This window comes from Notolepis coatsorum (genome assembly GCF_963971535.1).
Source record: "Notolepis coatsorum genome assembly, chromosome: 6".
Classification (NCBI taxonomy): domain Eukaryota; kingdom Metazoa; phylum Chordata; class Actinopteri; order Aulopiformes; family Paralepididae; genus Notolepis; species Notolepis coatsorum.
The window spans coordinates 137,629,609-137,652,618 of NC_140170.1; the positions used below are offsets into that span (position 1 = coordinate 137,629,609).

Sequence of the window (23,010 nt, forward strand, 5' to 3'; positions counted from 1 at the left end):
GGGGGGGGGCGCATCGGGGATATGAGTGGGTAGCGGGGTATATACCTCTGGGCTATACTTGTCTGTGCCTGTCTGACAGATCCTTAAGAATGACACCCTAATAATAAGCGTAATAACTTATTAAAGGGGAATGCCGCTTAATTTAAGAATACACATTGTGGATTTTTCTTACGGTCTTTGGACAACTCAATCAAGATTTGTGGACATGGAACAAGTCTGCTCCAAAAGGTAGAGACCGGGGAGGCTTGCCTCGTGTTATGTAATGACATACCGTGATGTAAAGCCTGGGGCTGCTCCATTGGGAGTGAATAGGAGACTGTTTTTTGGACTCTTGCTGTGTTTGTCTCAATTCAACTACAATATAGCGCCACCAGTTCCTAACGGGAACATGTGCTGTTATGAGAAAGTGATCCTAGTCATCCTCTATGAAGTTTTACTTCACAGATAGGGGGGGGGGGGGGCACTGTTGAGAATGTTCACAAATCAAGACAACATAGGAATAACATCTGTCAACTAGTGGTGTTTCCCTTTTAAGTGATTAGTGAAGTTCTGTCTTTTTGTCCGCTTTTAAACGTACAGGCTATTTATTTTCTTATTCAGATGTTTTTATTATTATTGTTGTTGCAGCATTAGACTACTGTAAGAATAACTGTAATGAGCATGATTCCATGAGGGTCTTTCACTGGCCTTAACATTTGAGAGGAACGAATTGATAAGCTATCTTAATCTTAAACTGCTGTTAAATTGTCTTAAAGTGTATATGGATCAGATGTCTACATTGTTCTATGGTGTTAGGATCAGTGTTGGGCATGTTATTTAAAGAAATAAAAATAAATTGTCATGTGGTGATTAGAGATTAACCTATACCTGGCTTGGCCTATTAATCAGTGATTGGTTGTTGATTATTGGAATTTGAAATTAATCCATTATCAATTACTGATTACTCTTTAGAAAAACTCTTTAGATTGTGTGTGTGTGTGTGTCAGTATATATAATAGACCCATAGCTTACACTGATTTTAAAAGTTCAGTTTGACCATGTTTAATTACCAATGCTTAATATACTACACATACCTATACTATACCGCATCATTTTTCATTATTGTTGGCTGCATGCAACAAACACACCTCAAAAATAGCAATAGAATAGAAGCTTATTTCAAGCTTTTCATCTAAGATTAATTCATATTTACTCAACCTCCTCAAAAGTTGTTGAGTCTATACTGCTAATAAAAACATGCTATTGGAAAGTGGTCAGGGGGTTATTATTATCAACTGTTCTCTTACTCTTTCAAATCATGTTATCCATTTGGCAATGTCAAAGGGTAATGAATTAATGAAAACTTTATTTAACAGATTGCAGAATGGGTACAATACAGTACGGCTCAATAATCCTTGATGTAGGCCTAATTTACACACTCTAGAGACCCTTGTACACTGTTTTATATTTTGTTAGAGAGTACCCGGCCGACACTGATTGTGACCCGATACAGAGGGTTCTACGGTGAAGTTCAAACCTGCCAAACACATTCCCCTCCCTCCCCGTTTCCATTCGTCCAACAACGGCACAGGCACAGCAGGACTCCTGTCTGGGGGCGCAGCCGCGCCTAAACCCTAAACCCTGCCCGAGCACAACGCTCAAAGCTCGTGTGTGTGAGTTGAACAACTTTGGGTTGAGTGAGTGCTTCACTAAACTGCTGTAGTGCGAACCCGTGGGTTTAATACTGGAGGACGGAGAGAACAAAGGGGAGGGACCGTTTGAGTTGATGGACTTGGAGACAGATAGTGTTTATGCGCGCCATCTCCTCACCCTTCTCCATCGGACCGTCTCTCTCCTTTCCGGATGATGTAATTGTTTTATGGGAAACACTCGGATAAATCCAGATTGTCTACACATTTTGGTCGGTTTTCCATTTATTGTCCGCGTGCAGTGATATTCTACGACTCCCACGCAACTCCTTCCTTTCGCGGGACGGGCGGCGAGGGGACTGCTCGAGGTGCCTGCGTTCAGTCTTCGCCGAGAGGTCCCAGCGGGGCAGCATCGCACAGCAGCACAGTGGTCAACTGGCTTTCGGGTGACGGGTGGTAAGTTTAATGCAACCCTTTGCTCAACAGGTCCAAAGCAGTATACCTAGATTTCTCAGTGTGGGTCTGAAACGATGATAGTCGTTTTATTCCCTCCCTTGATTGGAGAGTAGATGTTATAACTTGTATACCTGGCAAGTTTGGGACCTTTGGTATTGTGTGAAAGCCTGACCTTCCACCCTACAATTTGCTCACGGATTTCCGTGGAAAGCTTCATGAGGTAATGATAGAAATTCTAGATATACAAGCACACATCGGTGAATAACGGCCTACTGAAAAAGTGTGGTTTTAAGTATCGAGATGATGACTTGTGATCATTTAAAAATAAATATAAACACAGTTTAGAGACATTTTAATTGTCATAGAAAATCTATTGCAGGTTACAAGGTTAGACAGTTAAGTTGTCCAATGTCCACTTTCTTCTTCTTCTGGAAAGCCAAATATATTGAATCATTTGGAATGTTGTTATGTTTTATAACTTATATGCATATGGAGGCCAGTGTGGAATGCCATGGAAGTTAAAGTGTGTAAAGTAGACTACGTGGGTGACCATCTCGTTTTATAAGCGGCAGGAGAAAACGATTTAGTAGATTGTAAATGACGTGCTCGGCCAAAGCATTTTGAAAGAAGAGAGTGAGAGAGAGGACGCACAAAGTTTATTGGAGTCAGGTGGTATCAGACATTTCTCTCCCTCCCCCTCTTCATTCTGGGACAGTATGAACCCAGCATTGTCTCTCTTCAGCCGGCGAGTTTAGAGCCAATTTGATCATGTGGACAACATTAAGATTGCCGCTTCATGCATTCAAATGAGCCAAGGTTGATAAGTAGACAAACTATGGCAGGGAGCCATGAATAGCAGAAGTTGACAATTATAATAAATCGGTCCTCAACAGATATGCATGCAAATGTAATATTCCGTTTTACCAGGCTTTTACCTAAATGTCATATCACCCAGTTGCCAGAGAGACCACAAACTTGTCAAAGCTGTAAGTGCGCAGATGCTGGCACAGGTAGCTAATAATACAATGCATTTTATGCTCCTTTAGGTGCAGTCATGTGGCGAAGAATTCTGATTTGCTGTGCACTGCTTGCACTGTATTCGGCGGCACCGCATGCGCACATCAACCGTCTGGCCCTGTTCCCTGACAAGAGCGCTTGGTGCGAAGCCAAGAACATCACACAGATAGTTGGGCACACGGGATGTCAGCCTCGGTCTATTCAAAACAGGTCTCTCTCTCTCTCTTACACACTCTCTCTGCAGGTTTGAATGGGCTTTTTATTACCCGAGCATGTGTTTACGAGGACAGCAGTTATTGTACATAACATCAGACCTTTTGGCTTCAGTTTGTTTTGTTGTAAATGTCACAGCAATTTCCATCAGTTTCACATCGAATTTCACAGCCTGGCCATGTGTGTGTCAGTTAAAATGAACTTGAACCATGCGCTTGAATCAAAACTCTTTTAGTTTTAGGTCAAGGGAGGGATATTAGGCTTACTAGGCTTCAGGCAGGGCTCTGCTACCCTTTGACCTTCACCTGTGGTGAAACCCATTCGGGTCACGGCACCACTATAAGCCACTGTGGATTCGAACTTGGGTACCCCGCACTGGGAAACCAAACATATCCCGCTCAGCCAAAGCAGAGATATTAGACTTACAAGATTTCAGGCAGGGCTCCTCTGCCTGATTGCTGTTCATTGACTATAGTTCAGCTTTCAACACCATAGTCCCCACTAGACTGGTTGACAAGCTGATCGATCTGGGTCTGAGCTCCGCCATGAGTGCCTGGATCCTGGACTTTCTAAGTGACAGGCCCCAGGCGGTCAGGGTGGGGGGGTCATACACTGTGTGGCCAGGTTCAGCTCCAACTCCATAGTGAAGTTTGCCGACGACACAGTGGTGGTGGGGCTGATCTCTAACAATGACGAGAAGGCCTATTATATCGGGAGGAGGTTGATGAACTGGCACGCTGGTGCTGGGATAACAGCCTACTCCTGAACATTTGTAAAACCAAAGATCGTGGATTTTAGGAGAATACAGCAGGACACACACACGCCACTGTGGATAAACAGGGCTATCGTGGACAGGGTGAGCAGTTTCAAGTACCTGGGAGTCCACATCACAGAGGACCTGACATGGTCTACACACATAGATTCTGTGGTGAAAAAGGCGAAACAGCGCCTCTATCACCTGAGACAGCTAAGGAAGTTCAGACGTATCGGGGAAGATACTCCACTCCTTCTATTCCGGGTCTGTAGAGAGCATTCTGACTGGAAACATCACTGCCTGGTTTGGTAACAGCATGGCACAGGACAGGAAGGCACTCCAGAGAGCGTACTACAGGTATCTACGGGGGTAGTGGCTGCACTACCACCCCTGCAGGACTTATATAACAGGGGGTGCAAATCCAGAGCCTGCTGAATTATGAAAGACCCCCACCACCCCAACAACAGCCTGTTCAAGCTGCTGCGGTCAGGCAAGCGCCTACGGTCACACGCTGCAAGAACAGAGCGACTCCGGCTCAGCTTCTTCCCCCAGGCCATCAGAACACTGAACTCTCCACTCACACACACTCACACACACACACACACACACACACACACACACACACACACACACACACACACACACACACACACACACACACACACACACACACACACACACACACACACACACACACACACACACACACACACACACACACACACACACACACACACACACACACACACACACAGCTTTCACCTTAACTCATTCGGGGCCATCCACGAAATAACACTCATGCGGCAACCGCTAAAACATTCACTTTAAACAAAATGTCACTTAAAAAAATAGAAAGTCACTTTAAAGGAAGGAGGTACGTATAGTATAGTTTAGATACATTAAGAGTTAAAATTGTATATTGTATAGTAGTGTATATAGGAACCAGTTTCTCAGGAACTTAGCATGTCTTTCTTTTACCATGCATATCTTGTGTCTTACCTATTTAATTTTTTCTATGCCTATTTTTATTATTGTATTTTGCACAATCAATGCGGGCATGACCACCCGCATTTCACTGTATGCCCTGGTATGTATGTGACAAATAAACCTCTTGATTCTTGATTCTAGGCACAGGGTACTAAAATGCATACTCTCTGCCCCCCTCTCAGAGCCTGTCTGGGCCAGTGCTTCAGTTACAGTGTACCCAACACCTTCCCACAGTCGACTGAGTCCCTGGTGCACTGTGACTCCTGCATGCCTGCACAGACGCAGTGGGAGGTGGTAAGTCTGATCACATAATGACATTACACTGTACCTAGTAGGATACACTGATGCTAGTTCCAGTGTGATGGCACGTTGCACGAATACCAGGCTAAAAGAGGGTATCTGTATCAGTGCGTTTCCCCAGATACAAAATGTAGATACCAAGAGCCATAAATGTATCAGATATTAGGCTAAAGCTAAAGGGATTTTATGTACAGTATTTGTCTTCCTTTATTTGTGTGTGTGCTTTTTTTTATCATTTAGCATGGTATATAAAGAAAATGGATTCCATTTTGGATTACAATAATTCTTGCTTATCAGCTGATACTTAAAGGAACACGGCAACATTTTGGGAAATTAGCTTACTGTCTTCTCCAGAGAGAGACAAGAAGATAGATACCAGTTTCCTCTCTGTGCGTTCAGTAGAAAGCTATCTGGCTCCACGTTAGCCTAGCTTAGCACAATGAATGGAAGCGGACAGTGTCCAGCTTTCTACTGAACGCACAGAGAGGAAACTGGTATCTATCTTCTTCTTGTCTCTCTCTCTCTGGAGAAGACGGTAAGCTAATTTCCCAAAATGTTGCTGTGTTCCTTTTAAAGTTCTGGAATCGGTGTTGTTGGCACTGAAAGAACTGGTGTCGTGCATCACTAGCAGAACCATCAACACCGGTATCAAGACACGTCAACACACTGACTCGGCACGTCAACACACTGACTCGGCACGTCAACATACTGACTCGGCACGTCAACACAGGCACGTCAACACACTGACTCGGCACGTCAACACACACGGTTCTGCAGATGTCAGATGTCACAGTCGTCCAACATGAAAGATGATAATAATAATAATAATAATAATAATAATAATAATAATAATAATAATAATAATAATAATAATAATAATAATAATAATAATAATAATAATAATAATAATAATAAAACTGATAAGATGATAACACAACCGCACATCCGGGTGAACGAATGGAACACACAGCCCTCAGAAACAAAGGCGCAGGTGGAAGGTTTTAAACAGATGTTTGTTTCAATATCTTGTGTGCCCCCCCCCAGATAAGCCATAGGGCTGCAGTTTATTCCTTCAGAGTTTCGTCCTTTAGCCAGAGGGATTCCAGATTCCTGGGACAACAAAGGCTTTGTAGTGCCATATGTAGTTTGGAAAGCTGCCAGGAATGGTAGAGATTGAGGTGGGTGGAAGGGTGGGAGGACGGGGGTGCAGGTGAGGTCACCACGTGTTTCAGTGGGAAAACTGCAGTGGTTCTCAACCTTTTTGATGTGTGACCCCCAAAACAGATAGCCTTTTTGCTAAGTGTAGCCTCTCAATCAAGAGGAAATGTTGCATGATTCACAACACAATATTTGTCTTGCCTCTCATTCATCAATTGGGACTACCGCGGAAAGACTGCGATGTGATGATGGCACTGTGCGCCACTTGCAAGTGTCTTCACTGTCAATTTGTTGTAATTAATGAAATAAATAAAAATCACACTACTTTATTTAGCCTAGGCCTACTTGCTGAAGATATTAGTCAGTGTCACAATTACCGTAAACTCAACCTATGATAACTTGCCACAAAGGCATGGCTTGTTTATAGACTAAGGCTACACTGTTTTATACAAATAAATAGCTTTTCTACTTTTCTCCCATCATTATGCCAATTCCCCCCTGGTCGTTGTGCTACCCTGTCGGCTTGGGGGGGGGGGTGTCACTGTAGACTCCTCCGATACATGTGGCGTCACCAGCCGCTTCTTTTCACCTGACAATGAGGAGTTTCACTGAGAGAGTGTAACAACATGCATGGAGGTTCACCAGTAGGAGTCGCTATTGCAACGATCATTCCAACCTGCGAACACTGCTAGTTTTGTTCATAGGGATGACTAACCAAGCCGGAGGTACCACTGCTGGGAACGGAACCTGGGTCTCTGCGGTGGTAGGCGAGTGCTTAGTCCAGTAACTTTATTTATGTTTAAACACAATAGCGTAATACTAAATGGGCTTCGGCGAAGCAATATCATGAGCAGAATGGGGCAAATTTAAGCGGCTTTGAGTAACAAAATTAAAACGCAGCTACAGTAGGTAACGTGTAGATAGAAGGTGAATTTTTATCACCAAAGAATGATAAATAGTTTACCTTTCAGGCTGTTTCACCAGATTCATAATTGTGGGAGGGCTTTAGACTTCAAATAATCCTTATTAAAAAGAAAATTATAATAACAGGTTGAGAACCATTGTCCTAGAGCGGTGGTTCCCAAAATGTGGTCCGGAGAAGTCTGTGAGGCGGAATATTTCCACAGGGGTTCTTGAGGGGGCTCCAGGGGGTCCCATTATGAAGAATAGTACAATGGATCATTTCATTCACTGTAACAAAGCCCAGAATAAGAATGATGATCTTTTCACTTTTCCACTGTTATATCTTTCCCTATAGTAGAGAGTTATATAGCTGAATTATTTGCTTAATCATATCTAACCATAAAATCTTCTCAGATCGGCGACCTTGGCTCAAAATCTTGTCAAATGGTTATATCTGTGACCTAATATGTAGGGTTCCTTGACATTAGAACGTTTGGGAACCACAGTCTTAGAGTGTACTGCTTTTACAATGGAAATCACATAATTCTTGTAGGCTCACTATCTGAGGAATGCGTCTGAAATTGCATTAGAGCCCACATTTATTTTCATTGGACGGGAAACGGATGTTTCTGTCTGTTGGAGGAAGTCTGTGAGGCGGAATATTTCCACAGGGCTTCATGGTTCGAAACATCACAATGAGCAATCTAATGAAATTAGATACTGCTCGCTAATTGGTTTGGCAGTTGTGAAGAAGCCTAGACAGATTGGTGGATGGAGTATTTGGGAGGGGAGAACCCAAACACAGAGGAAACTGTTTGCAGATGGCACGGTTTGGTTTCTGCAGGTTTGAAGTAGAGCTGGGCAATTTGGAAAAAAGTTATATCATGATTATCACGATGGATTTCTTCTTACATTGATGTACATCCCAATATATGCTTACTGATACAAAATCACATGTTAAATAAACCAATTGATGTTCATCGTATTGAACTGTATGGTAATGTAAAGTATGATGTCAAACCAAACTCTAACTTAATAATATTCCCTCAATTATTTCAGATCACATTTAGTTAGAAATTGTAGTTGATATTTGGTCATCATTATTTTACACAACAGAACTATGTACAGTACCACAATATCATAATTGCATCACTATGATCCTATTGAAAGACGATAAACAATAACAATGAATTATTACTCAGCCCTAGGCTTAAGTTTCTGGCTTTGTGTTTACTGGATTTGTGTGTGTGTGTGTGTGTGTGTGTGTGTGTGTGTGTGTGTGTGTGTGTGTGTGTGTGTGTGTGTGTGTGTGTGTGTGTGTGTGTGTGTGTGTGTGCGTGCGTGCGTGCGTGCGTGCGTGTGTGTGCATGCGTACTACATGTGTGTATATCCACATGACTAGGTGACTCTGGAGTGCCCAGGCAATGAGGAGACTCCACGTGTGGATAAACTGGTGGAGAGGATCTTCCACTGTAGCTGCCAGTCATGCAGTAAGGAAGGTGGCCAGGAGGGGGCGGTGATGCAGCTCTACCCATCAGAAAGTGCCCTGGACGCCTCCTCTCTCTCTGACGTCCTGGGTGGGGATCAGTCTCCCACACACCACCATACAGACACACACACTCAGCACGCTCACCCACACATAGAGCACCACCCACTACCACACACATCTGATGGAGGATAGGTCCTCTTTACCTTTCCTGCTCCCCTCCAAAACCTCCTCTCCCTGCCCCTCACCATCAGCACCATGTTTCACCATGGGGCTGGGCCATTTATAGGGGGAAATAAATGTCAATATATTCAGAAGGCCTTTTTCCCCCGATATTGATATGTATCACAATGTCTGCTTAGGTTGATGCTCATCATATTGCACTGCATGGTAATGGAGTTGCAGCATCAAACTGAAACTGTAATTCTGGATCAATGTACTTACAGTAATTGATATTTCAGGAATCACTTTGTGAGAAATCTCATTAAATATTAACTTTAATTTAGAAAACAAAATGATCTAAATTGTCTATCACAATTCAAAGAAATCGAAATATGCTAACACAGATAGATGATAAATATCAATATGTTGCCCAACCCTAATTCACCCTCTTTACCAGTCTGTAGTATCGCTAAAGCACTTTGAAAATATGACTTCATTTTGCATAAGAAGTTCATTTAAATGCACATACACAATCATGCTACACCCTCTCAAAATATTTCATACATGTATTTCATACTGTAAATACGTCCACCAGCCTACACGGTCATTTTTAAAGCTGTCATCTAATTACTTTTAATCTGCCTTAAATGCAATAAAATCTATTGCTAAAATTGATTTCTGTCTGTTTTTTTTACTGTACAAGTGAGATAATACTGTATATTTGTACTCAACTGTGAGAACCAACTTCACAAACTAGATCCCCCCCATCTCCCTTCTTCTCTCTCTATCCCTCTCTTTCCTTAACCCCCTCTCTATCCCTCTTTCCTTCTCTCCCCCCTCTCTCTCCTCTATATCACTCTCCCCCCTTCTCTATATCACTCTCTTTCCTTACCTCCCTCTCCCCCCTCTACATCACTCTCCCCCTCTATATAACTCTTTCCTTTCCTCCCCCCTCTCTCCCTCTCTATATCACTCTTTCCTTACCTGCCCTTCTCTCTGGCTACAATAGTTAATAACATCTTGCATGAAACGAGCGCCTTGGGAAATTAAGTTTCTTCTTAAACCCAGAAGGTGTGTATAAATGAGGCCATGTCTTGACATGGTGGGGGTGTGAATATGTGTTCACCAACCAACCAACCGGCTGGTCATTGAATGTCCATTTGATGTCTTATTACATTCCCTAAAGGTCAGTGGAAAGTACATGGTACATGTTGGCCACACCTTTCACTTCTGCCATTGGTTACTACAAAAACACAGACACATGGTACCAGCCCAGATACAGGTATATATATTTTTTTTTAATTCTCTCTAGGTCATCCTTGGATGAGCTCTCCAGCTCGGTTCCCAGGCATCTCGATCCTCCATGCATTTGGCTAGCTCGCCAGTACTTTCTGCCCCTGCATCTTTCTTTAGTAACCTATGTCCAGGTACGTTAATGTGGGACGCCCTCGTGATCCATGCCCATGTGTTGCTCCCACGGCACCAGCTGACTGGAAGCTTGCGCTGTTTCTGACCTGCCAGCCTCATTCTCCTAGCTGCTATTTCCTCACCCACCCTTGGTAACCCCCCCGCCCCCATACAGAAGCTTGTTGGTAACGTGCTCCCCATATTCTGAGCCCTCCTAGTCATCTCTATATGAGCATAGTCACCATAGAGGGCCTGGAAGATTACTCATGGATTGATGCTCAGGGGAGTAGAGCAGAGAGTAGCCCAGGGGTGCAGGGGACGGACATGAAAGGGCTTCCTGTGATATTTTCAGAGGATAATTTGATCTTCCCAAACCCCATCTGTGGGTCTCGACCCACACTTTGAAAAACACTCTAGCCTGTATTCAGGCCCCCCTGGTTCTCTCTGTCCTCAGTCCTCGCTGTCACGTCCACTTCATGTGATTTTAAGAGTTTTCATTCACACCATTTTAGACATTATGTTATGGTTCGTAAGCGACCCCAAAAGCACAACACAAGACAGGTATTCAATATTAGCCAAAACAAGGGCGTAATTTATTGTCTTCAGAAAATTGCAACACTTCCCCTTTAACACTTTGAATGCCACCCACGAGTTTTCTCGTGTTTACCCCCCGCGGGTTGAATGCCCACTCACGAGAATATTCGTTTGTTCTCTCTCTTTTATTTTTTTTAGCGATCTGAAATCATATTTCATCAACCGAGTCTACCGTTGGAAATTCAGCTACCTCAGGCGCTCAGATGTGAAAAAAGCACCCCCTATCGTCTCCTAGGTGGTAATTCACCCTTTTGGATTGAACTCAATGAAAATGAATGAGAAAAAAAAACCCGCACTCCACATTGCAGCCGGCGTCGATCAGCTCCACTAGTGAGCCTCAGAGCAGCGGGGATTATGTGTTTTTACAGTATACACGGTCGATCAATAAAAGGACCGATGTTTGACTATGCGCGCCGTCAGGAAATAGGAGAAGCGATTTTCAGCGCGCGCCACGAGCGTGCATGCGTACACTATCGATAATCTAGCGTTTATTTGAAAACTATTCATAAATAGGCCGAAAAATGACCGATCTAGAATATTCCAGGAAAAGGCGATTATCAGGGAATCTCTTCTTTTTTCCATGAAACAGAGTGCTTTTCAGAATGGTAGAACACGGAAATGAACCGATAAAAAAACAATCTTCTACGACAATGTTGACTGGAAAATGAGTCTTTGATAAGCGACGGGCAGATTAGACACATAATTTAAAACATAGATTAGGCGATATTAACACTAACATTGAAGTGGTTCTGGGCATTCAAGGGACTAATAAGGAATTAAGCTTGGGCAGTGAAAGTGTTAAGGGGTAAAAATGAAAACAACCCGTAGGCGAAAAACAGTCCAGTAAACGAGGAATTCAGAACGTCCCCTTTAACACTTTCCGTGCCAGCCATGCGGTGCCTAGGAACCCTGTTGCGTGCCACCGCTCTATTCAATGACAGCTCTCATATTTGCGAAGACATAAACTATATCTTAAATTATGGCTATGTGTCTAATATGGCCATCGCTTATCAATGACTTGTTTGCAGTCAACATTGTCGAAACGGATTGTTTTTTTTAATCGGTTCATTTCCGTTTTATACCATTTTGAAAAACGCTAGTTTTTTGAAAGTTTCAGAAAATAATAAAGATTCTGTGATAAAAGCCCTTTACTGGAATACACAAAACACGTCGTAATTTTTCGGCCTATTTATGAATCGTTTTCAAATAAACGCTAGATTATCGATAGTATATGTGTATTTATGCACGCTATAGAAGCGGGCTGAAAAATCGATTCTCTTATTTCCTGATCGCACACACACACATACACACATGGCACACGCTGATATATAGGTGAAAATAACTCTGATTATCCCAAGACTGGTAAAATAGATTCCTTACCTCAGATCAGATGTTCTCCAAAAAGATTATTCCAATTCCTGATCACCATTCCAAATATCGATCGCGTTTATTGATCCAACGCTGGGTACTGGAAACACATATTCTCCGCTGTTCTGGTGGTGGACAATGACTTGGATCGTCTCCGGTTACTTGTCTGACAAGTAAAATGTGGAAGCAGGACTTTTTTTTCTCCATGCGTTTCATTCAATCCAATCCAATGGGGTGCAGTACCATCTGGAGAGACGATAGGGGGCGGTATTTTCCCTGTTCGAGTTCAGACAGATCCCCACTGGTAACGTGAGGCTAGATTGATGAAAAATGAATGGAAATCGCTAATAAAAAAAATAACGATTAAACAACGAGAATTCTCGTCGCTGGCACTGAAAGTGTTAAGGGTGAATGTCGATAGGCCCGAAGGCGAAAGAGAAGCGTCCAGTGACGTAGAATATCCAAACAAATCTTCAGAGGATTAACGTAACAAGCCCGAAGGCGATAGAGCAGAGTCCAGTAATGAAGAATACATGAAACAGTCCAGGGAATCCAAAACTCACCGGGCAAACTGCCGACGGACAATAGGAACCAGGGAAAGACGGGGATAGTAACAGGCATTCCTCCCGAGAACACAGGACCTCCAGGTAGAAAGCACAACATAGCACGACATTCCTCACCGGAGAAAAGAGACAAACTGGCAGTGGATGGCAGTCTGCATACTTGAACTCTCCTGACGAGCTGATTGCAACCATCCTCAGGTGCATGAAGCTGATTGCTTGGCTCGCCCCCGTTGGGAAGCGCGCAATGCTGGCCCAGCCCTTACAGTACCCCCCCCCTCCACGGGAGACACCTGGCGACCTGCCTGGCTTGTTGGGGTGGGAACTATAAAAATCTGAGAGCAGGGCAGGATCCAAGATAAGCTGGCGGGAGACCCAGCTACGCTCCTCGGGGCCGTACCCCTCCCAGTCCACCAGATACTGCAACCCCCCTTCCTCGGCATTGGACGTCCATAAGCCGGCAGACCTTCCACTGGGGATGACCATCCACCATCTTGGGAGGAGGCGGAGCTGGAGGCATAAGGGGACTGTGGGAGACAGGCTTAACCCGGGACACGTGAAACACAGGATGGATCCTCATGGAGGCAGGATGTTTTAGACTCACCGCTGTGGGGCTGAGCACCCTTCCGATCTCGAAGGGTCCGACGAACCGGGGGTTCAGTTTCTTGGCGGTGGATTGAAGCGGGAGGTCCTTGGAGGATAGCCACACCCTTTGTCCTGGTTGGTATGCTGACGCTGGTGTCCGACGTCGGTTAGCTCCCGGGTTGGCATGCTCCGTCGCCCGGAGCAGAGCAGCCCTGGTGACCTCCCAGACGTGATGACACCGGTCGAGATGGATCTGCACGGAGGGAACTGCCACCTCTGACTCCTGCGCTGTGAAGAGGGGGTTGGTAGCCCAGAGATACCTCGAACGACCAGAGGCCGGTGGCGGAACTGACCAGGGAGTTGATGGCGTACTCAACCCAGGGGAGGAACCGGCTCCAGGATGCAGGCTTCTTGGCGGCAATACACCGGAGAGCAGACTCCAATCCCTTACAAAAAGCCTGCCATACCTGGGAGGTGAACTGGGGCCCCTGGTCCAAGACTACGTCCTGGGGAAGGCCATGGAGGCGGAACACGTGGCTCGTCAGGAGGTTCGCCGTCTCAGGAGCCGATGGAAGCTTGGGAAGGGCCACCAGATGGACCCCCTTGCTGAAACGATCCACCACCGTTAGAATGACTGTGTTCCCCTGGGAGGAAGGCAGACCAGAGACGAAGTCCAATGCCACATGGGACCAGGGGTGGCTTGGAATGGGGAGTGTCTGCAGCAGACTGGCGGGGGCTTGGTGAGAGGCCTTGCTGTGGTAGTTGGATCCTCCTTAGTGTGTAGCCGGGACAGGGAATCGGCCTTAGTGTTGCGGGACCCAGGACGGTAAGTCAGCGAGAAGTTGAACTGACTGAGGAAGCTGGCCCACCGTGCCTGCCGACGGTTGAGGCGCTTGGATGCACGGATGAATGTCAAGTTCTTGTGATCAGTCCAAATGGTGAATGGTTCCTCTGTTCCCTCCAGCCAATGGTGCCACTCCTCCAAGGCAGCTACCACTGCCAACAGCTCCCGATTCCCGATGTCATAGTTCTTCTCAGCAGGAAGGAACCGGCGAGAGTAGAAGGCGCATGGATGGACCTTCTGGTCCGACGCTGACCGCTGAGACAGGATAGCCCCCAATCCAGTATCCGAGGCATCCACCTCCACGATGAACTGCCTCTTGGGGTCGGGGTGGAGTAAGACCGGGGCGGTGGTGAATCTGTTCTTGAGGGAACGCAGAGCAGGCAGCTGGAAACCAGTCGAATGGCTGGGAGGGGGAGGTCAGCTTGGTGAGAGGTTCCGCCACGCGGCTCTAGTTCCGGATGAACCTCCGGTAAAAGTTTGCAAACCCGAGGAAGCTCTGTAGCTCCCTCCGTGAAGAGGGCTCCGGCCACTCTACCACGGCCTGGATCTTGCGGGGGTCGGCTCGGGTCTGGCCCCTCTCCACGATGACGCCAAGGTAGTCCACGGAATCGGAGTGGAAACGGCACTTCTCCGCCTTAACGAAGAGTGGGTTGCGGAGGTGTTCGAGTACCCAGCGTACATGATGGACGAGGGTCCGAGAGAAGATGAGTGTCATCGAGGTAGACCACCACAAACTCATCGAGCATGTCACGAAGGACGTCGTTCATGAGTGCCTGGAATACCGCCGGGGCGTTGGTGAGGCCAAACAGCATTACCAGGTATTCATAATGACCCGTGGTGTCTTGAAGGCGGTCTTCCATTCGTCTCTTCTCCGGATCCTGACCAGATGGTAGGTGCTCCGGAGGTCCAGCTTAGTGAAGACAGTGGCTTGGGTGAGGGGTTCGAGGGTGGAACTCATGAGCGGAAGGGGATACTTGTTCTTAATGGTGATCTTGTTAAGTTGGCGATAGTCAATGCAGGGCCGGAGGCCTCCGTCCTTCTTCTTCACAAAGAAGAATCCAGCTGTCACCGGGGAGGATGAGGGCCGAATGAGACCTGCTGCCAAGGACTCGGGAAATGTACTCCTCCATAGCAGTCTTCTCGGGGATGGTCAGGCTGTAAAGACGACTGCCAGGGAGGGAAGCGCCAGAGCGGAGGTCGATGGCACAGTCATAAGGCTGATGAGGAGGAAGGGCCTGGGCCCGGGCCTTGCTGAAAACCTCCCCAATATCATGGTACTCCGAAGGAATGGTCGAGAGGTCAGGAGGAGAGGTACTAGGGGTACTCCGGGGTGATGGGCTGGAGGCAGCCTGAAGACAGTGGGCATGACATGAGGAGCTCCACTCCCGGATGGTGCCGGAGGACCAGGCGATGTGTGGCTCATGCTGCACGAGCCAGGGCCAGAACCACTGGGAATGATGGGGAATGGGTAACAAAAAACTGGCTCCACATGGTTACCTGCTATGGTGAGGGAGATAGGACAGGTACGATGGGTGATGTTGGCCAGGGGGCACTCATCTAGAGCGAAAGCCTCCAAGGGATTCTCAAGTGTCTCTAGCGGGATGTTAGCCTGGGTGGCAAACTCGGAATCCAGGAAGCACTCATCAGCCCCCAAGTCGACGAGTGCACCCACCATGAGCCGCTGGTCTGCCCAGGCCAGGGTAACAATCAGATGGTTAGGGAGAGCAGAGGGGCAGGAATGGGAAAAGCAGCTCACTAGGATCTCCCAGGGTTCCAGTGAGCCTGGTCTTTTGGCCGGGTAGGGCAACTACTGAGTTGATGTCCTGTACGACCACAGCAGAGGCAAAGACCGGTCCTAAAACGGGTCTCCCATTCGGCCGGACTAAGGCGAGTGCGCCCCAGCTGCATAGGTTCCTCCCCGGTCACAGTGAGATGTGGAGGACAAACCAACCGCAGGGGGGGCAGGACGAGCAGGCTGTGCAGGAATCCAGTCAGGAGTACGGGAAAACTGGGAAATGGCCGGGGGTCCACGCAGGGCTCGCTCGCGCCTCCTCTCCTGGAGGCGTCCATCGATGCGGATGGCGAGGTCGACAAGGACATCGAATGAAGCGGGCTCCTCCCGGGTGGGAAGCTGGTCCTTCACGGCCTCGCTGAGGCCCCTCCGGAAAGTGACGCGAAGCGACTCGTCGTTCCAACCGCTTTCACCTGCGGCCAGCCTGAACTCCACTGAGTAGTCCGTGACACTGCCACTGCCCTGTAGAATACTGCTCAGCCGAACACCAGGGTCCTAGCCACAGGCTGGGTGGTGGAATACTTTATGAAGTTTTGCCAAAAACTCTGTAGGAATTACAGAAGCTGGCACTCATGGACCAGGTAGCAGTGACCCACTGTGCTGCTCGGCCCGTGAGCAGGTTTGTCACGTAGGCGACCTGGGCAGTCTCCATCGTGAACATGCTGGGTTGGTGCATGAAGACCAGCTCACACTGCATGATGAATGTAGCACAGGTCTCAGTTTCCGTCGAAAGGTTGTGGGCTGGAGATCTGAGGCTCTCTGGGAGCTGGGTAGAGAGGCGCGGGGTTAGCAGGTGTGGCATATGCGGAGGGTGGGTTAACTGGGGCTCCAGACACCTGTTGACCTGGTGGTGGGGTGGAATTAGCCACGAGGACCTGCAGCTGTTGTAGCATCTCAGCCTGCTGGGCAACTAGGGCATCCACAGAGGCCTGGAGTGGCTGGACCTGAGACCGGAGGCCCTGCATCACACCATTTTAGACATTATGTTATGGTTTGTAAGCAACCCCAAAAGCACAACACAAGACAGGTATTCAATGTTATTCAAAACAAGGGCGTAATTTATTGTCTTCAGAAAATTGCAACACTTCCACTTTAAGGGGTAAAAAAAAAAACAGAGTCCAGTAAACGAGGAATTCCGAACGCCCCCTTTAAGGGTGAATGTCAATAGGCCCGAAGGCGAAAGAGCAGCATCCAGTGACGTAGAATATCCAAACAAATCTTCAGAGGATTAACGTAACAAGCCTGAAGGCGATAGAGCAGAGTCCAGTAATGAAGAATACATGAAACAGTCCAGGGAATCCAAAACTCACCGGGCAAACTGCAGACGGACAATAGGAAACACAGACAGGGATAGTAACAGGCATTCCTCTCGAGAACACAGGACCTCCAGGTAGAAAGCACGACATACAGAAAAGAGACGAACTGGCAACGAGTGGATGGCAGTCTGCATACTTGAACTCTCCTGACGAGCTGATTGCAACCATCCTCAGGTGCGTGAAGCTGATTGCTTGGCTCGCCCCCGTTGGGAAGCACGCAATGCTGGCCCAGCCCTACACATTAGATATATAATAATAATGAAAAAAATTCAATTAATTCAATTCACAATAATGTCATTTTATTTGAGGTGCTGGTGCTTCAGTCACACAGGTGATCATTTGATAAGAGCACTGAAGGCTCAGTCCCTGGAGCAACAGCTCCCTTTTCAATAAACTCCCTCTCCAGGCACACAGGAGCAGTCATACCTCTGAAACTAGTTGGAATATTACAGTTTAACGTACAACCTGCCGTATGAAACTAACAATATTATTATTGTATAATATTATATATTATGTTGTTTTTGGGAGAGAAAAAAAAAGAAAATAACGTTCTTTTTAAATTAAAATAATAATAATTGCAAATGCATATATATGTTATTTAGAAGATAATAAGAAATAGTATTAAAAAATAAAGAGGGTTTTTGTGTTGTAAACATGGTGGGTGAGTAGAATCTCGACAGTGAGTCCAATTTCCAAGTGTTCTCGGAATCCAATGTATCTATTTTTTTATATATTTACTCTGAACTAAAGAAACCTTTTTTGGACTTTTATTTGAGGTTTGAGAGGTCAGACCTGTTAGCAATACTACTAGAACATAAACCAAATTTCTGTGTGAGAACTCAGCTTAACATTTTATGGCTCCACAAAGTCAATGGGCCTTAACTAGCATTTCCTCTTATTTTGTTCTTACCTGGGATTCAGCAATGTTTTCTTATTGTTGCTTTTCTCTCAGGCAAGACCAAATTCTAAGGGTGCTTTCTCACTCACCATCGGGGTCGAATCAGCTCCGTTCCGTCTCGTTACGTCTTTGGGTGCAAACTATATCAATATAACCCACCCCCTTTTCTCACGAATGGAACTGGTGTTGTGGAGTCCGCTTTTGAGCGTTTTCCAGGGCTAACGCTAAGCTAACGGCTAACGCTAGTTAGCTTAGCCTATTACTAGTAACATTGCTCGCATCAATTATATTGAATGTCATTGATCTACCGGTTGATCACGGCCGACTGGTTGGGCACCACTGGTCTATAGAAATAAATGCATTTGAACAAGAAAGTATAGTAGACATAGCAATGGCTAACGCTAAGCTAACGACTAACGCTAGTTAGCTTAGCCTATTACTAGTAACATTGCTCGCATCAATTATATTGAATGTCATTGATCTACCGGTCGATCACGGCCGACTGGTTGGAAACCACTGGTCTAATAGAAATAAATGCATTCGAACAAGAAACCAATGTATAGACATAGCAATGGCAAAAAAATTGCCAGGCCTAATGCAAGCCAGGGAAGTGTTGTGCTTTGTAACGTGGCTTCATGTTTTCATCCACTGAGCTCAGCTGTGAGGCTCCACATGCTTGTTTGGTTGAGGTCTGAACTCGCAAATTGCCCATAAATATCGTTTTTTGTGGGTATTGTCCAGTTGTTGCTGTGTATTTTTATCTGCCCAAAATTCAAGCAAGCATGAAAGCATTACAGTAACGACGTTGTGTGTGTCAGCAAGTTGATACAGAAGCCTCCCGTGTTTTGGTACAAGCTTGTACACCACACCACTGGCGCACACCCGGAACCACCTATTTCAGCGGTCCAGGTTCAGCGCCCCCGGGGACTAATCAGCGGGGGACGGGGACGGGGGGGGAGCGTTCTCACTCAGACGGACACACCCTTTTCTGGTGCGACCCGGCGCTGATTCGACCCCGAATGGTGAGTGAGAAAGGGCCCTAAGAGTGGTCGAGAGCACTCTTACCCAGATAAGAAACTCTTACCCAGATGAGAAACATTTAAAAAAGCCTACCATTCATAATAATAATAATAATAATACATCAGATTTATATAGCGCTTTTCCTAATGCTCAAAGACACTTTACAAAACAAACAATATAATACAATACAGTTTTAGTAGATACAATTAAGAGAAAGGAGTTCATGGGTTGAAAGCAAACCATTGGTCAATTATCCCCAAATACGACTTTATAAATCCAGAACTTTTCAATTATTATTATTTTTTTTGTATCCACTTTTTCTCCTCTTTTTCTATTTTTCTCCCATCCCAATTCCATTGTGCCAATTCTTCCCTCCCCTGTCTTGCTCGCATATGCCCCCCACTGGCCGGTTGTAGGGAGGATAGAAGCCTTGCATCACGTGTCCCCTCCGGTACACGAGGAGGCAGCCTGTCACATCTTTTCACCTGCCAGCGCGGACTCTCATTGGCGAGGTGTAACGTGTGGGAGGCTCACACTACCCCCGCCATTTCCTGTCTCTGCTGTGCAGGCGTCCCCAACCAACCTGTAGGAGTCGCTGTCCACAACGTCCAGATTACCACCCATCGACTTCCACCCTCTAACTCTGCCAATTGAGTTAGTATGACGGCCGGCCCAAGCCGGAGGCAGCGCAGACAGCCGGAGTCGGACCCGATGTCTCTTGCGTTGGTGACGAGCGCAATATCCGCTGCGCCACCCAGCCGCCTCTAATTATTATTATTATAACTTATTGTGTGCGTTCTGCTTCTGAAATGGATTATATATTGCTGTTAGAACAGTTATATGCTGGGCGGCTGGGTGGCGCAGCGGACTAAGCACTCGTCACCAACGCGAGAGACACTGATATCGAATCCGGCTGTCAGCGTTGCCTCCGGCTTGGCCGGCCGTCATACTGGCTCAATTGGCAGAGTCAGCGGGAGGGAAGCCGGTGGGTGGCAATCTGGACGTTGTAAACAGTGACTCCTACAGGTGTGTGTCATCAGATTAACACACACACACACACATGCGATGAGCGACCCACAGGAACACATGTGTCATTTTGAGATCAGTCGCAAAATCGCTTCCTGTTGAAGGGATCAGATGCCGAACCACGGCTGTTTTACACACGCCTCATTCGCCTTATAAGGAGATGGCGGATGTGTCTGTATGCAAATGAATTGAGCGCGAACACGCATTTATAAGCACAGATTTGGATGTTAAGAACGGCTCGATGAATGTGGTGGTGGCTTTTCTTAACAGACAGGTAAGCAAGAATATAAGAAAAATAATAAGAGAGTATTGTTGAATGAGGCCCAATGCCTCATTCTATGGAGCAGCCCCAGATGTTACATCCAGGTGACATCACAAGTCACAACAACTATGAAGGTTCTCTCTCTGATTTCTAACTTTAGGAGAGAGTGGTACGTGTTGAGAAATATAAGTGCATTCTTAAAATGTTTGGCATTCCCCTTTAAATGCGCTGAGTGACTGTAATTTGGTAGTGGGTTATGGGATCATGATGCATTATTTAGAATGCGACTATTGCTGCTCTCGGCGTTGCTTCCGACTTGGCCGGCCGTCGTACTAACACAATTGGCAGTGTTAGAGGGTGGGAAAGCCGGTGGGTGGGTCCTGGTCGTTGTAAACAGTTCGGTCGGGGCGCCTGCTCAGCGAGGAAAGGATCTAAGGGGGGTAGTGTGATCCTTCCACACGTTACACCCTCTCAGTGAGAGTGCGCTGCCAGGTGAAAAGAAGCGGTTGATTGGCTACACATGTGTCGGAGGAAGCATGTGATAGCCTCCACTCTCCCAGACCGACTGTAGGGGGTAGGTGCGCAGCGACCAGGAAGGGGATTTGGAATTGGCATAACGACTAACATTGGGATGGGAGAAAAACTGAGGAAAAAGGAGAGGGGAAAAGATTTAAAAAAAATAAAAATGAATGTGACTATTGCTAATTGTAGCTACTAATTTTTTGAAGATAGATGACAAGATGACAAGCAGACTCCTGTCAACAAACTGCTTATTTCCTAGATTCTCTTTTAAAGGGGAACTATTTTACTATTTCTTTCACTATTTGGGCACTTTTACACAATTCCTGTGAGTCTATGGAACACCTCTGTAATATATATATTTTTTTTATTCATTGTTTTGTATTTCTAATCAAGTCCTCAAAAACAGCATTTTTCTACCTCAAGATCTCGAGCCGTTTTGAGCTAATGTGGACTGGGGTGCAGGTGCAGGTGCCTGAGGAGCCACATTAACATGCAGCAGTGACTATATGACATCACATATAGGCACATTTTCAAACGACTCAGTTCAGTGAGGGTGAATATTGTGAGAGGAGAATTGGAAGAATGCGCCAATATGAGAATTTTGAGACATAGATCATATTAATATAAGTTCACATAGCTAGGAAACAATGCTAAACACTCAAAAAGGCCATTTATAAGATAGTTCCCCTTTAAGTCTCTGCCAGAGTTCTCTTCTCTAAACTGTGTTCATAATTTGTGTTCTTGTGTTTTTCTTCTTTAAAGGTTAAGAATCACCAGGTGCTCTTGACCTATTCTGTAAATGGAACACGCTGAGTGAATGAGACTGTGTGTGTGAGAGAGAGAGAGAGAGAGAGAGAGAGAGAGAGAGAGAGAGAGAGAGAGAGAGAGAGAGAGAGAGAGAGAGAGAGAGAGAGAGAGAGAGAGAGAGAGAGAGAGAGAGAGAGAGAGAGAGAGAGATTTGTGTGTGTGAGTGGGAGTGGGAGTGTGTGTGTGTGTGTGTGTGTGTGAGAGAGATCACCAGCAGATGTCAGTATTACAATGTAGCCAGTATTTATAATTCCACGGTACCAAGGGGAAAGCCTGTTATCACAGGAAACAACTGTCACTGTCTCCTCTCAACTAATCCCTCTCCAAGCCTCCTTTTCCTCTATAAACTAGCCTAGTAACCTAGGCCTACCATCCTCTCCTCTCCTTGCCTGCTCTTCCTCTGTTTCCTCTTTTCTTCTCATGGCCTCCCAACCCTCTGTCTAGTCTATTAAATGTAGCATATGGGTGAGAGAAAGGTGGACTGTCCGTCTCTGCCTCAAAACAAATCGATTAAACCTCTTATCTCACAGCAACAGAGTTGAAAATTAGGGAGGCATGAGAATGAGAGAGAGAAGATAGAGTGGAGTGGCTATTATATTAATTTGTTATAATATAATTCGTTTATCACTCTTTAGTGTCGTTTAGCCAACGAATTGGCCTTCAGCAATTCTATGATGAATTGAAAATGGGGGACCCTGATGTAAACAAGACGAAAGTCTTTCTCTGGTCTGCATCCCCTTAACAATTGTGTGTATTGAGCCGTACTGTATTGTACCCATTCTGCAATCTGTTAATAAAGTTTTCAATCAATCAATCAATCAGCAGGGGCAAGGCCACACACACACACACACACACACACACACACACACACACACAAGAAGGCATATATTTCCGATGTTGTCGATTGCACTCTTTTCTCAACATTGTCACTAAATGTAAACCTTA

At 45.9% G+C, this 23,010-nt stretch overlaps 1 protein-coding gene across 1 annotated transcript; it reads left to right on the top strand.

Moving 5' to 3' along the window:
• The first annotated feature begins 1,567 nt into the window (after window positions 1-1,567).
• nbl1 (NBL1, DAN family BMP antagonist) lies at window positions 1,568-9,726 on the top strand. The gene is made up of 4 exons (XM_084317341.1): window positions 1,568-2,084; window positions 3,131-3,311; window positions 5,238-5,349; window positions 8,819-9,726. Exons 2-4 carry the CDS (start codon window positions 3,139-3,141, stop codon window positions 9,095-9,097), a joined length of 564 nt encoding a protein of 187 aa, XP_084173467.1. The 5' UTR covers window positions 1,568-2,084; window positions 3,131-3,138; the 3' UTR covers window positions 9,098-9,726.
• Window positions 9,727-23,010: the final 13,284 nt, after the last annotated feature.

Bases quoted from the DNA above. Each gene is read 5' to 3' on its own strand.
- nbl1 (XM_084317341.1), top strand. From the start codon at position 3,139: ATGTGGCGAAGAATTCTGATTTGCTGTGCACTGCTTGCACTGTATTCG. The intron at 3,312-5,237 runs GTCTCTCTCTCT...CCCCCCTCTCAG, and splicing joins CCTCGGTCTATTCAAAACAG to AGCCTGTCTGGGCCAGTGCT. The intron at 5,350-8,818 runs GTAAGTCTGATC...CCACATGACTAG, and splicing joins CACAGACGCAGTGGGAGGTG to GTGACTCTGGAGTGCCCAGG.